This window comes from Malaclemys terrapin, chromosome 12 (assembly GCF_027887155.1).
Source record: "Malaclemys terrapin pileata isolate rMalTer1 chromosome 12, rMalTer1.hap1, whole genome shotgun sequence".
NCBI classification, from domain to species: domain Eukaryota; kingdom Metazoa; phylum Chordata; order Testudines; family Emydidae; genus Malaclemys; species Malaclemys terrapin.
In genome coordinates, this window is record NC_071516.1 from 5948478 (window position 1) to 5960708 (window position 12231).

At 39.8% G+C, this 12231-nt stretch overlaps 1 protein-coding gene across 4 annotated transcripts in view; it reads left to right on the top strand.

Annotated features, from left to right (window-relative positions):
- Positions 1–5821: 5821 nt before the first annotated feature.
- Positions 5822–12231, top strand: part of LOC128845879 (peroxidasin homolog) — a 66403-nt gene continuing 59993 nt past the window's right edge. For 3 of the 4 annotated variants that reach the window (XM_054044936.1, XM_054044939.1, XM_054044938.1), the window contains exon 1: positions 5822–6087. In XM_054044936.1, the coding sequence (XP_053900911.1) occupies positions 5822–6087 (266 nt within the window). The remainder of the gene's footprint in view (positions 6088–12231) is intronic. The other variant, XM_054044940.1, reaches the window with a different exon arrangement.

Genomic DNA, 12231 nt, shown 5'->3' on the forward strand with positions numbered 1-12231 from the left:
GTCAGAATGTTTCAGGCTTACCCTTTGATTTTTGATTTCCTTTGAGACCTTGAGGCAGACCCTTAATATCATTTGAACATACTTCTTGTGGTTTAATTTCTTCTCTTATGGTACAGTACTATTAAACACATATAGGAAAAATATGGGCCTTTTTCCAAGGACTTGCTATGACTTAGCGATTTGTGTGTAATATGAATTACAGCGTACCCTTTAAATGCACGTTAATAATAGTATGTGTCTGCATGCCATGGATTTGTAAGAGCCAGTGTTGCAGTAATTATAGTTATAAAAACTAAATGCACATGCACAGTAGCTACTCCCTTACCAGGCTTTTATAACTGTATGTAGAGGGTTGTATGTAGTGGGCCTAGTTCACACTTTCAGACTGATAGGACTGTAAAATTTGTAATTAACAAAAATAAGTGTTAACTGAGGGGCAGGGTGTGTGTGTTTGAAATCTCTCAAAACAAGACCTTCTCTGTGAAAACCTGATCTTAGTGATATTAATGGGTGCTAATATAATAAATAATAGTTGACAAACAAAAAGTAATGTTGTTATTCTTATACTGTTGATAAACTTGTTTTCCTCTTCAGATTTTGATTTTAATTTGTTAAAATAGAAGTGAGCTATTGTCATATATTAACAAGAGAGCTGGGCTCATCTCACTTGTTTAAAGATACTGCATCCCTGCCTATTTATTGATATCAAAGTTCTCGTTATTTCATTCCTTATTGTTTTTTGAGATGGCATAAGATTATATAGTGACTTCTAGTCACAAAAACTGATTTCTTCTCTTGATACCCCCAAAATAATTTTAATTGTTTACAAGAAATAATGGAAAAATATTAATTTAGAATCAGATCTTTACTGCAGAATGTACTTAACACAGGCTAGTAGGTGCCAAAAATTATTTTTTTCCCTTATAACCTCTCCTGCTTTGGTCTTCGTAGAGGAAATAAATTTATAAATAAAGTGCCTATAGGTTTTTGATATTTACATAATTCTTCCTTTGTTTGTTTCCCCCTCTTCCCCCCGTAATTTTATTTTAAAAAGAACAAGATATTACATGACTGATTTGTAGGTATAGTAATGACTTTTTGCAATAAATATTGTTTATGAAACTAACTAATTTCACAGTTGGTTACATACAATAACAATCATATATTGTGTCAAGACAATATGAATGGGAGCTCAGAGACATGAAAGGCCACATTTTTTTTGTGCTTGTAAATTATTGTTGCATAAATTGGTTGCACATTTAGGACCTGATCCTACAAACACAGCCAATGAGACAACTTGGGCATTAGTTGAATAATGCCAGTACTTTAGGCATTCGCAGAATCGAGCCCTCGTTTTACATGTACAAAAACGCCCTAGCTCTGGTAGCTGGGTGTCCAACTGGTGAATAACATGTGCAACCTATTTTGCTAGCAAAAGTGGTGATTCAAAATCTATGCTCTTGGGACTGAATTTGCAAAGGGTGACTGAAAATGTGCCGGCACTATTTCTGGATATTCTTCTTTGTGGAGTATGCAGAAGCCAGTATTTGTGTGCCTTTTTTGGCAGACCCTTGCAATTGTCCATTCAGATTGTTCAAATGCAAAGTTTAATGTCTTGTGGAAGGAGAAGAGATAGAAGTCCTCAATCTAAGCACAATAAATGATATATACCACTGATTTCAAAATATTTTTGTATGGAAGAGGGATGGGTTTTGGCCATTATTGGGCATAGAGTACAAGTATGTGCACAAACTCTCTTCTGTCACTCCCAACAGCTGTTAAGTTTCAAACTTTGTTTCCAGGACTGCACATTTGTTTTGAATATCATTTGATGCTGATGGACAAACAGGTAAATTAAATACATAAACAAAAGGGAGCTATGATGGCTAGTGTTCCATAATAAAGACCTCAACAGCAATCTCTTTTCCAAACAGAAAAGACAAAATGAGTAGGAGAAGACACTAATTTCAAACATCAGCTTCATTTTCAAATGAAGGTTGATTTTTTTTTAAAGTAACTATGAATAGAATCTTCCTATTCAGAACTGTTCCCTGTGTGTATAGTTATTAATGGTCCAGTTCTGCAGATGATAGCAACTGGGTGGTGGACTGGTATGTTTGCATATTATCTATTGCAGGATCAAGGCCCAAAATATGTTGTTACCCAAGCCAAGGCAGCTATAGGGAAAGTGCACTGAATTCTAGTCTGGCTTTAGCAATGGAATTCATTAAACTTTGATTGCAATGTCTTTGGGAGATGTGTGAGCCAGGAAAATTATTCATAAATGATCTGGAAAAAGGGGTGAACAGGTGGCAAAGTTTGCAGATGATCCAAAATTACTCAAGATAGTGAAGTCCAAAGTTGACTGTGAAGAGTTACAAAGAGATCTCATAAAACTGGGTGACTGGGCAACAAAATGACAGATGAGCTTTGATGTTGATAAATTAGGATTGCCAATTTTGGCTGGACATATTCCTGGAGGTTTCATTACATGACATCATCTTTAATTAAAGATTAATCTTTAATTTCAGGAGACTTCAGGGCAATCCTATAGGGTTGACAACCCTATGATAAATGCAGAGTAATACATGTTGAAATACATAAACCCAACTATACATACAAAATGACTGGGTCTACATTAGCTGTTACCACTCAAGAAAGAGATCTTGGAGCCATCGAGGATAGTTGTCTGAAAACATCTTCTCAATGTGCAGTGATAGTCAGAAAAGCTAACAATGTTAGGAACCATGAGGAAAGAGATGATAAAATAGAAAGTAGCATAATGCCACTCTATAAATCTGTGGTTTGCCCACACTTTGAATTCTGCATGCAGTTCTGGTCACTATCTAAAAAAAGACATGCTGGAATTGGAAAACATACAGAGAAGAGTAAGAGAAATGATTAGGGGTATGGAACAGCTTCCGTGTAAGGAGAGATTTAAAAGATTAGGACTATTCGTTTTAGAAAAGAGATGACTAATGGGGGGAGGGATTATGATAGAGATCTATAAAATTATTAATGGCCTGGAAAAAGCCGAGGAAGAACTGTCATTTACCCCTTCATGTAACACAAGAACCCGGGGTCACCCAGTGAAATTAATCAGTTGATTTAAAACAAACATAAGGAAGTACTTCCCACAATGCACAGTCGACCTGTGGAACTCACTACTAGGTGATGCTGTGAAGGCCAAAAATATACCTGAATTAAAAAAGAATTAGATAAGTTCATGGAGGATACATCCATCAATGGCTATTAGCCATGATGGTCAGGGATACAACCCCATGCTCTGGGAGTCCCTAAACTCTGACTGCCAGAAGCTGGGATGGAACAACAAGGAATGGATCATTCAATAATTGCCCTGTTCGGTTCATTCCCTCTGAAGCACCTGGCACCGGCCACTGTCAGAAGACAGGATGGCTAGCTGGATCATTGGTTTGACCCAGTATGGCCATTCTTATTTTCTAAAAATCAAACTGGATTTTTTTTAAAGGTTCCAAGCTCATAGCTGATGGTTAGAAAAACCATATTACTTTAGTAATCTGAAGAAACTTGATCTAGAAGACACTGACAAGTGTGGGACATTTCTTGGCCTTTTTACAGTAATTTTTCAGAGTAGAACTGCACCTAAGTACTTGTTATAATGCTATACTACTCCAACAGATTTCAGTCTGATTGGAAAGAGAAGAGGTGTGGAGCCACCACAGAAAGAGTCAGAAGAATACATGCCATTCAGGGCCTCAAGACTTCAATCAGAATCTTGTTGCCTTATTTTATAAATCCCAGAAAGGAAGGAATTTAACTTGTTTCAATTAGAACTTCAAGCTGCCATTAATCTGAGGCTATCTGCTCTTTGGATGCCAGCAGTTTGAATTTCATGAAGACTGAAGTGGATATTTTTTAGCCTTTCACAGTATGTAATCACGAGGGATTTTTGTTGGCCACTAGAGGTCACTCTGTTCATAAACAAAAATCAAGTCTACAGAGTAAAGGTGGAAGACTTCCAGCAAATTTGCCTAGTTTTCAAACTGGTGCCAATGTAAACAGACAGAAAATTGCTTGAGGGTTAGACCATAAACCTGGTGTAAAATGTCTCCTTTTTCTGGCTGGGAAGTGAATGACTTTTAACATCAACTATAAGATTACCACCTAAAAGGTTTGGTCAGATATAATGCAGCAGCCACAAACTATTATAATACGGTTGGTTCATTATGCCTCTGCGAAGAGAATTACAAATAGTGTGTATGTGTCTGCGGGGAATTATTTTGGTAACATTCTGAAATATATTATCTAAACCCTGGTTTGGAAGGTCATTAAGTATGGGAAAATGGCTTTTTTAAAAAAAATAACCAAGCTGGCAAAAAATCCCAAACGTAAAATGCTCAAATAATATAAAAGGCTTGGGGACAGAGGGAACCACACAAAGCAAGGAAATACAGGATGAAGGCTAAAACTCCATTAACTCATTCTGGCATGCTTGCATTCTAGAACACCTATGTCTGTAGCCTAATGTTGAGAAAATCTGTTAGGGCTAGAACGCCATCCTCAGTCCCTAGTTTCCTGGGCTTTGAAGGTTTAAATCAGACTCTTGTTAATTATGTTGTTGTCATTTTAATTGTATTTTACAGTTTACAAAGTGGAAACAATTACTGACTTAAAAAGAACTTTCAGTGGATCCCGCAGACAGAGAAGCCTGGAAATTTGCCATGTTCAGTGTTCCTGAAATAGCCCTATCCACTAATGAACTTCCATGCTTAATACACAAATTTAAAACTGCACATCGCTTTTAAAAATCATTATGAAACTTCCAGACTCCAAGTTTAAGCTTTTTTATAAAAGGCTGGATGTCCAGTATGAAGAACCATTCAGTCTTCCCTTCACTTCTGAATTTTCTCATACAATGCAAAACATGGGCGCAGGGGGTTGAATTTCCATAATTTGGATAGTTAGTATCGCTATTTCCAACGCTGGGTTCATTGTGTTACTTTATACAATAAATAAAAGGCAATTTAAAAAAATGCCATATTTTTTTACATGTGGGGCATGGCATCCCATCAACAAAGCATTTTATTAGTTGATCAAATTAGTCCATATTGCAACAATCAGAGAATCCTAGAAATGAGAGATGGGAATGACTAGTTAGGTCATTTAGTCCATTTCACTCTTGCGTTTCTAGTCTGTGCTGGATTGCTCCTTACAGCACTGTTTATCTTCAGGTTATTTATCTTAGTTAGCCACTAACTGTATAGAACAAACCCACCACTATATTTAGCTGAATATTGCTGATTTATTTTGTTATTTGTAGCACCATATGAAATTGGGGACCCATTGCACTGTACTCGTGGTGCTGTGGCTACGCTTTGTTTTTAGCATGCCAGCTCAGAGGTCAGAACTAGCGCAGTCTCCTCCAGCTGGAATTTACATCTCCAGCTTGAAGTGTAGACCTACCCTAAGCGACAGATTAATACGTGACTTTCCCAAGGTCAGGCAGAATAAGTTAAACCCAGCTCTTCTGAGCCCTGGGCCAGTGCTTTAGCCACAAAGCCATCCTTTCTTTCGCCTCTACAAAGCTGACTTTACCGATGTCAGAGAGCTGTTATTTGCACTTTTAAACAAATGTGGAAATGTGCCAAAGAGGAACGTGAGGAGTTAATTTACTATTCCAGCTGGGAGCCAAGGCGGGAATAAGTCAAAATCAATTGTGGGTGACTATGTACAAACTTTTAAATGAGGGTGGGGGAGCAGTGTGATCTCAAATAATGTACATTATGGCAGAGGGGGTGGAGGTTACACTGTCAAACTGCCTTAATTTAATTGAAAACACATGTTGATGAGTCCCCTCCTCCTCCTGGACCTCAAGGCTGGGAAACTTTTTTGTCAGCTCCTTGCAGTTCAGAATCAGGGAAAGTACACTCCAGCAAACACAATGCTGGTCAAATCTACAGTTGTTCCCGGCTTCTTGCTTTTTCTTCTCTTGCCTGATTTCTCCTGCTCCTGTCCTAGCCGCTGCTTGTGCTTTAGGACTACAGTAAGATGCATGCATCTGATGCTGGAAAACATCCCTGAAGTTCCACCTCAGACAAACATATTGTAAGTAGCTGATTTCATTTTACTGCTTATTTTGCATGATCAGCCTTTGAGGAGAGGAAAGAAAAGCCATGCTTTCTACACCTTGCTTTTCCTGCAGGAATGCCTGTATTGCAAAAGCCTCACCTCTTCAGAGATTGTCTCACTTAGCATCAGTTAATGATATTTAACTGGACACCTACGGGAAACTAAAAAACAACTAAGATCACCAGAAAATGATTTTTGAGTCTCCAAAGCTAACCCCTAAGCAGCGTTTGTTTAAAGGAAGACGATAGATCACCTTTTACTATTGGAGAGAAAGCTTTGGGGAAATGGGGAGGCACTGGGTGTTCCAGTTTTGTGTATGCAAAGAAACGGTGGTTTTGTTTCTTGCTTATAAATGCAACTCCATTCCCTTATCTACTTTTTCCTGTAGGTTCTTACTTTCCAGACCCAACTGGAGGAAGAGAGAGGGGAAGAACTGAAGGTTTATTTGGGATGCCAAACAATAGTGATAAACCTTATACATTCTTGAAAATCCACTGGGTTGATAGTACTTTTTTGGAAGGGGGTTACAGTGGGGAAGACTATAAATTGTTGGCTGTGCCTATTTCAATGGAAGATTAGAGTAACAAAAAGAGAGGGAGTTCATGTAGCATTTTGAGGCCAATCTGGGGCTTCTGTAGAACCTCTGGTAATAGATGTGGAAGAGCAAACTTCCTATGCTTTTAAGGAATGGTAAATTCTAAAACTACAGAATGGTTTTAAGACATATCTAGCCCGTACCAAAGTATCTTTACACATGTTATCCAGATATGATTTCTTGGTTTGGAGGAATTGGGCAGTGTCAAAAGCAGACAGGAAATTGTTAAAGATGTATAAATAGTTTTGTTCTCAGTTATGTTGCTGTTGATTATGGAATTTGTTCAAATTAACTAGCTGAGGATCACTTTCATGTGACTCTAATGGACCAAATTCTGATCTCAGCTGGGGTGTCTATCTTAGCTTTTTCTCCCTAAAATTTTTCCACTGTTGTTACTAGTGCAGCTTTACTCCTGGCACCAATGGGACCACTGCAGGAGACAGTATGCCATCAGCCACTGGCATTTTAACCACTATGACATATTCCCGCCCTGAGAGTGGTTAGACAACACAGTGGTTCAAATGTTAGCAGTTCACACTACTACTACTACTCCTGGTACTTTTTGCATGTCTAAAAGCTTAAAAAATCTAGTTATTTGGCTTAATGTGACAGGCAAAGGTAGCAAACTACCGAGATCTGAACGGGATTATTCAGGCTTGGGCCCAGATGTCAAATTAAATAAGAGCCATCCCATTTTGATGTATATTCCTGCACTGCGTTTAATATTTCAGACACTTTCTGAGGAAGATTTGTGGCTCAATCCAATGTGGTCCATCTAATTAAAAGCAAGGTTCATATTGATAAATCTTTATGGATTACCTGAGCCAAGTTAAATATTCTCTGTTGTTCATAGATCACTGCAAAGATATACAAATAAAAAAATACACTGGCTCTCTGGCCGTCCTGAGGATTTTATAATCTAACTGAAATGCATAGTCCTAAGAGGCGGCTTTCTGTTTTATCTGTTATAAAAATGTTTAATAATTCACATGCTGTTTAAAAGTTGCCAACGATCAAAAGGTACATCTTAAAAACGCCAACTGTTCCAGATTTTTATGACACAGTCATACTTCTTCCTCTCAGGAGAAGGCACACTGCATCTGTGGGAGGAGCATCCAGAGGTCTGGCAAAATTAACAGCCAGATCATGAAGTTCTTATTTGGAGTAAAAAATATGGAATTATGTTCATCTCTCATAAGTCATAGTTTGATATGAACAGACCGTACTGGTATGAAATACAAATACGAACACCCAGATCCTGGGCCCCAGCTCTATCTGTGCCGCTATAAAATCGAAAGCAGCTGCAAGTCCCAAGATGGGCATTCCTCTGATGGAGGCAGTGATGGGTGGTGTAGATCCAGTGTAGCTGGCTCCAGTGCCACTCTCTCTCTCTCTCTCGAGCACCCAGTGTAGGGAAGCGGGAGGAATTGTGGCCAGCACAGACTGTGCTGCAGCAATCTCCTGCTACAGGATGGCCCTTGGGGAGCTTTAGCCAGCTGGTGTAACTTAGAGCAGCCCTTAGCCTGATATAGGTGATCCCAAGACTGGCTTAGAACCATCCCCAGGATTGATAAGCTGTTACAGGCTCCTTTTGATTCTCATCCCCCGCAGCTGGGTGCAGCTGAGGATCTGGCCCCAGTGTCTGGCTTTAGCAGTGGAATATTTGGTAATGAAGTCTGTTCATTTTATTCTGAGTATGGAACATGATGGCAGTAATGGCTACATGTGTACAGATAAGTAAGCTATAAAAATGCGTGATGTATAACTGCAAATGTATTTTGGCTGTCGTCCATTCCACTGGAATGGGATTTGCCAGATGTGATTTGTTGGTTACCGCTGGGACTAAGGCGGTTCGTTTAGCCAACAGCCCAAAGAAGGCAACAGCTGTGAAACATACACGCCGAAAATTTCAATAGGTCTTTAACCTTCTAAGCCATTTGTTTTATAGCATGACATTTCCAACCATAAACTATGAAACATGTTGGTATGGGGAGAAGGCACCAGTGGGAAGAAGTTCCCTGTAGCTGGAGGCTAATGGATTCCAATCATATTATACATGGATTATTCTCCTTTGCATTATATGTAGAGCTACTTCTGAGTTATGTGCTACAAAATTTAACTCAGGGTAGAAGGAAAGAACATGCAGCTTCTGTGACCTGAACTCGTTGCTGGCATGAATTGAAGATGATCCAGTCAGTCCACCTCCCTTTCACGGAGTTTGTCACTAATTATGCATTTTCTGTGTCTGTCCAATCTGAAATTTTGCCTTCCCTCGCTGTTTTTGCAGCATACTGTCTCAGCTGCTGTTCTCCTCCCCAGACATGGCTGCATTTAGTGGGTGAATCATGTATGCATGTAGTTTGTGAAACTCTTTGGGATCACTGGGGATAAAAGTTGTGATATAAAAATTTAGCATATTTGCCTTAAGAAACCATATTGAGCAAATGTGTCCTTGTTGGAAGTGCTGCTCCATTCACGTTGTTTCTATCCTCCTGCCCAAAATTTCTGTTGCATGGGTGGACTGGGGGGAAGGTGGGGGAATTGAGCAGTTAACTTCCTCTCGGTATATTACACATATATGTTTAATACAAAGTGTTATCTCTTTCCAGTTCATCCTCTTTATTTAGGCTATGTAAATAGCCCTCAGAATTAAACCCTTCAGTGTAGATCAGAATTTTCTCTCTGAAAACCTCAGTTTATCAGAAGGAAAATAGGAAAGATTATTCAACAATCACTCTTTTCCCTTGGGAAGCACTTCTGCATCTTTCAAATGAGATGGAAAATCTTATGGTGACGAAGATCCCAAGATGCTCTTTGTAAGGGCAGTGGTTACCAAATTCTAACTTGGGTACTTGTATTCTGCCTCACTACTCCACCTCTGCCCGGCAATTTCAGCAGAATCTTCTTTCCTCTTGCTGTCCTGAAATAAAGCATAGAATTTCCGTGTGCTGTTTATACAGCTGCCGCATTTCCTCAGAGAGGTGGCAGTGTTACAGTAGTGGGTGGGTGAAGCAAATCATCATCTTTCTCTAAGCAAGTGCCTCTATTTGCATGTGTGAGCACAGGCAGAGTAAAGATCTATGGGCTGTGGCTCGAAACAAGATGAACAGATTCTACTAATGAATCAATATAAAGGCATGCAGCAGCAATTCATCTTAGACTAAGAAAGTCTATGTCTCCTTGTTGGACCCATTGATGGGGATAAATTTACCTTTGTGCTTCTGAAACTTCCTTTTGTTGCTCCTGGATCAGATTCGGTGCATGTTTTCAGGAGCTCAGGAGAAGGGGAGAGCGGGCTTTATGTGATTTGGGCAAAGTCTGAACAGTCAACATATGGGCAAGATCCAATGCATTGAGGGAGCCCTGCTGCTTTTGCGGACATGAATTCCAAGAAGAGGCTGATCTGGTTTGATTAGGATCAGACTGTAATCTCCTCCCTGCAGAAGAGAGCCCCTAGCTGCTGTTCTCACTTAATAGATCAATTTATCTGGGATCACTTGAGTCAGCAGTTGGCCGTGTAATCTGCCAATTTGAAAATCTGTCTCAGGGCCAAATATTTATTCTTCAGACCTCTTTTCTCCTCTCCATTCGAGCCACCACCAATGAAATTGTGGCTCTCTACCCAAAGGTGCAATCAGCAGAAGTGTTGGGCTAAGAGTAGGCTTTATGCACTAGCCCACCTCAGGTTCCCCAACGATGATTCACATAGTCTTCATGCATTTAGCCACGGAAGGAGCAATGCAAAGGGAACTCCGCACACGATCACAGGTTGGAATAAACAGGGAGGCACTCAATTCGCAAACCAGCAGAGGAATCAGTACATAATAGGCCTATTCTCATTCAGTCTCTGTGGCATCTGTCCACCCCAAAATAATTGGGGAGATGTCGTACATTATTTGCTGTATTAGTGTTTTATGTGGATAAAATTCAGGGCATGATGCAAATAATTTCTTCATCTGCTGTCACTAGAGATAGGCCTGAACTGTAACCCCCAAATCTGATCACACAGACGGGTTCTGGGCAATTTCAAATGTGGATCTACACTTCATTCCTCAGGCATATCTCTACTTACGTTATGGCGCAGAATCACTTGATTTGGTCTGACATGCTGTAAACCAAGTCAGACCCCGATCTAATTCCCATAAGCCAAAACCCAATTGAAGTTTTTGTGCCATAGCTATATAGCAGGCCTCATAGTTAAATAGCACATCTGCTAGTTAAAAGGCACCGGGAAATGTAGGGTTCTACCTACCAGAACCTTCTGAATGTTCCTGGCTATTAGCTTCCACTCTTAAATACTCTGTCTGTCAAGTGTCTCCTGTGATGCAAGAAAAATGTATTTCCAGGAGACAGGGTTCAATAAAAATAGCCAGATCCCCAGAGGGTGTAAATCAGTGTGATCCATTGATGTCAACTCTGTATTAGAGATTGTTCTAACAACAGTGTTAGTGCTAGACTGCAGCAGTGTCGTGAGTAACTGAGTGGTTCTATCAAGGGTGAATTGTGCTATGGAGACGCCATGCTTTTACCCAGATTCATTATAAATCACTGAAGTAAGACATAATTAAAAATATCAAATTGTCTTTATTTAAATGACCACAAGAGCACTCCATTATCCTTAGCAAGGCCAACTGTATCTCAATGTTTTCAGGTGCTTTGGCCAGTCTGGGGTGCTGAAGACAAAGGCAAGTCAAAGTGTTAATGGTATGAAAGGAAAGTGAAATACATTTTTAGTTACTACTGAACTAATTCCTAGAAATTCTGTGTTGTGTGGGAAACTGAGCGAGGTGGTTATGGCCTGAAATGCCATCTTCTGTTTAAACGGCTGCCATCTCATCACACTAACATCCACAGACCAGGGCCAGATTTCCAAACGAGCTCTGCATATTGGCTGCTGAGTTATGAAATTCTTGTCCTAAGTGTCACAATGGGAGCCGCTGGGAGAATCTGGGCCCAATTGTGGGTGTGGAGCACAGAAAATCTGGTGCTGAGCAATTTGGGAAGACTGGTCTCAGGAATGGCTCCGGATTTTAATTAAAGTGTTACCAGTATTCCCCTCTCTCTGTAGAACCTTAACGTTAAGCAGTCCAGCAGTAAATTCAAAAGAGAACAACAGCTGGCTCTATAGCGCAAGGCTCTCAACACTGGCTATATTTGATTTTTCCTGCATTTTCATCCTTAAATGTAATCTGCTTTACTGATACTTGCTACCTACAAATATTTCCCCTTGTCTCATAGGCCTGGTCTACACAAGAAAGTTGCACCTGCCTAACCTCAATCTATTTTTAAACCAATTTAATGCCTGGACACTTATTTTGGTGTGAGGGCCTTATTCTGGTTTGGCATAAACAGATGCCTAATTGGCTTAAACTAAACCACATTAATTCTGGTTTAAACCAAAATGAGCATCCATGCACCCAGTTTAGTAAATGAGCTTAAATTAGCACCGTTAGCTAAACCAGTGCAACTCTGCAAGGCCTTGGAGACTTAGGGTGTGTCTACATCAAAAGCTGTGCACAGGATAG